Raw genomic sequence first — 2,229 nt, 5'->3', positions numbered from 1 at the left:
CGTCAGGAGGAAGAGTAACCTTGTTCCACCGGGCGGCCTTCTTCAGGATGCTGAGGGCGCGCTGGTGTTGCCCTCTCACGGCCAGCCAGCGCGGCGACTCGTCTATGAGCCTGAAGAAGTAGAAGTAGAAGAAAGAAGGGAAGTGTGAAGAGGAAGGAGGAGGTTGGATAAGACATGCGATTATTATGTCGTTCAGGTTTTGTTTTCTCTTACATTTAGATCGAAAAAAGACTGATATATAGGTTTAGATCTAGATGTATACATATGAAGATAGATGGATGGATAGATATAAGTTTGTGTTTACGTGGTTATGAACTTACAAACATAACATGACATGAAGTATGCTTGAAATACATACATAGATGCTTAAGCCTTCACACACACACGGGATCCACAAACCCACCACAGGCCAGGGATGTGTAGCAGTCCCAGCAGCGACATGACCAGCTGCAGCATCCTCCAGTCCCTGATGAGGTAGGCGACCCCGCTGAAGATGACCGTGTTTATAGACCAAGGCATGAGGATGGCCACGCCCACCGCTGACCTGACCCGCGGGGCCGACACCTCGAGTGCTTGGATACGGAAGTAGATGAATTTAGTTAGTATCTTTGTCGTTGTTTTATCATTGGCCTCACTATCTTACAAAAAAATGTAGGCCTAACGTTATCCTGATATTCTCCCAAAAGATATGTCTAACTTTTAGCTTCCTTCTGCTGTCACGAATACATGACGAATAATCAGACTCAATGTCTATCTATCTAAAGATATAGGTTTAATACTTTCCATACCTCACCAAGGATATAAGCCTAACCTTATTTTCCTGACCTAATATTAACCTCACTGCTTGACGTAGGATGCGAGGCTAATAATGTGCTCACTGCCACATCAACTATATAAACCAGATCTCATTTTTATCCATTTACCAAGAATATAGGCTGTCTTGAGGAGGGTGGAGTGCCCTAGGCCTACGAGGAAGCGAGCCGCGAGCAGTGAAGAGAAATTCGTCAGCCAAACGGAGCAAATGGCGATGGCGGTGAACATAAGCGACCCACCCACGACCAGCGGTTTCCTTCCATACCTGCAGGATATGAAAAAAGAAGAAAAAAAGAGGTTTTAAAGCTGATGAGAAAAAAGAAACTGTGCAACACCCAAAGAAACGCTTGATTTTCGGCAATGGCTGGTAATTGGGGGCTCCCTAATCTGCCGTGCGTGGTAGCCTAATCTCTCTATATAGAAAGAAGTGTCAAGTGGGATTTAAAAGGAGAGTGGGGGTATTCAGCAGATATTGGAGTTAAGTGATCAAGTGAAATGAAAACTGAGAATGTGAGTTGGAGATTCAGCAAGTATTTAAGTTTGGAACTCAAAAGGCATGTAGATTTAATAGGCGCATGAAGGCTTTAAATAAAATACAGTAGATGATGATTTGTAGGAATGTAAAACTATCCAAACATAATGAATAGAACTAATCTGATGATTAACATGAGCCCAACCAACTTTATTTACACCGATCTAAAAAAAGAAAAAAAAATACATATCATACACATATAGAAAACGAAGAACACATAACAAGTCAAACGATATCCAAATACTCAATAAACAATACCATTTCCCATCGTTCTCATCAAAGGAAATCTATCACCTCTTACCTGTCGGCTAAAAATCCATTGATAGGCGACCCCATGAAGACACCGAACATATACATGCTTTGGTAGATCGCTCGCAAGTACTCTCTCCCACAGACGAGGTTGTACTGTGGATGAAAACGGGGAATTGGTGTTAACAAGCTCTTTAAGAAATGCTATTTATTTCTTTTAGAGAATGATAACCCAAGGGAATGGGATTTATGGGGGTTTCTCTCAGTGTTGCGTTTAAGAAATATGAATGATCTTGTGAGGGTGAAAGCATAGAAGGAGTTGTGTATTAGACAGATAAATCGATAGATAGAAAGAGATACACGTATGTGTGTGTATATAAATGTAAATATATAAACACAGAGATAACTCTCTTTCTGTCCATACAGTGTGCATATATATATATATATATATATATATATATATATATATATATATATATATATATATATATATATATATATGAGATTTAATAGGCGTATGAATATACATATATATATATATATATATATATATATATATATATATATATATATATATATATATATATGTGTGTGTGTGTGTGTGTGTGTGTGTGTGTGTGTGTGTGTGTGTGTGT

The 2,229-nt window shown here is 39.1% G+C and overlaps 1 protein-coding gene across 1 annotated transcript in view; it reads right to left on the bottom strand.

Annotated features, from left to right (window-relative positions):
- The window catches only part of LOC113808103 (organic cation transporter protein), a gene marked incomplete at its 3' end in the record, with an annotated part of 7,978 nt that continues 5,749 nt past the window's right edge, over window positions 1–2,229 (bottom strand). Inside the window, 4 exon segments of the mRNA XM_070119375.1 lie at window positions 1–110; window positions 404–572; window positions 924–1,078; window positions 1,647–1,750. Of these exon segments, the coding sequence (XP_069975476.1) occupies window positions 1–110; window positions 404–572; window positions 924–1,078; window positions 1,647–1,750 (538 nt within the window).

Source organism: Penaeus vannamei, unplaced genomic scaffold, assembly GCF_042767895.1.
Source record: "Penaeus vannamei isolate JL-2024 unplaced genomic scaffold, ASM4276789v1 unanchor119, whole genome shotgun sequence".
NCBI classification, from domain to species: domain Eukaryota; kingdom Metazoa; phylum Arthropoda; class Malacostraca; order Decapoda; family Penaeidae; genus Penaeus; species Penaeus vannamei.
Note: the sequence above shows the minus strand (reverse complement) of the source record. Positions and strands in the feature narration are given on the sequence as shown.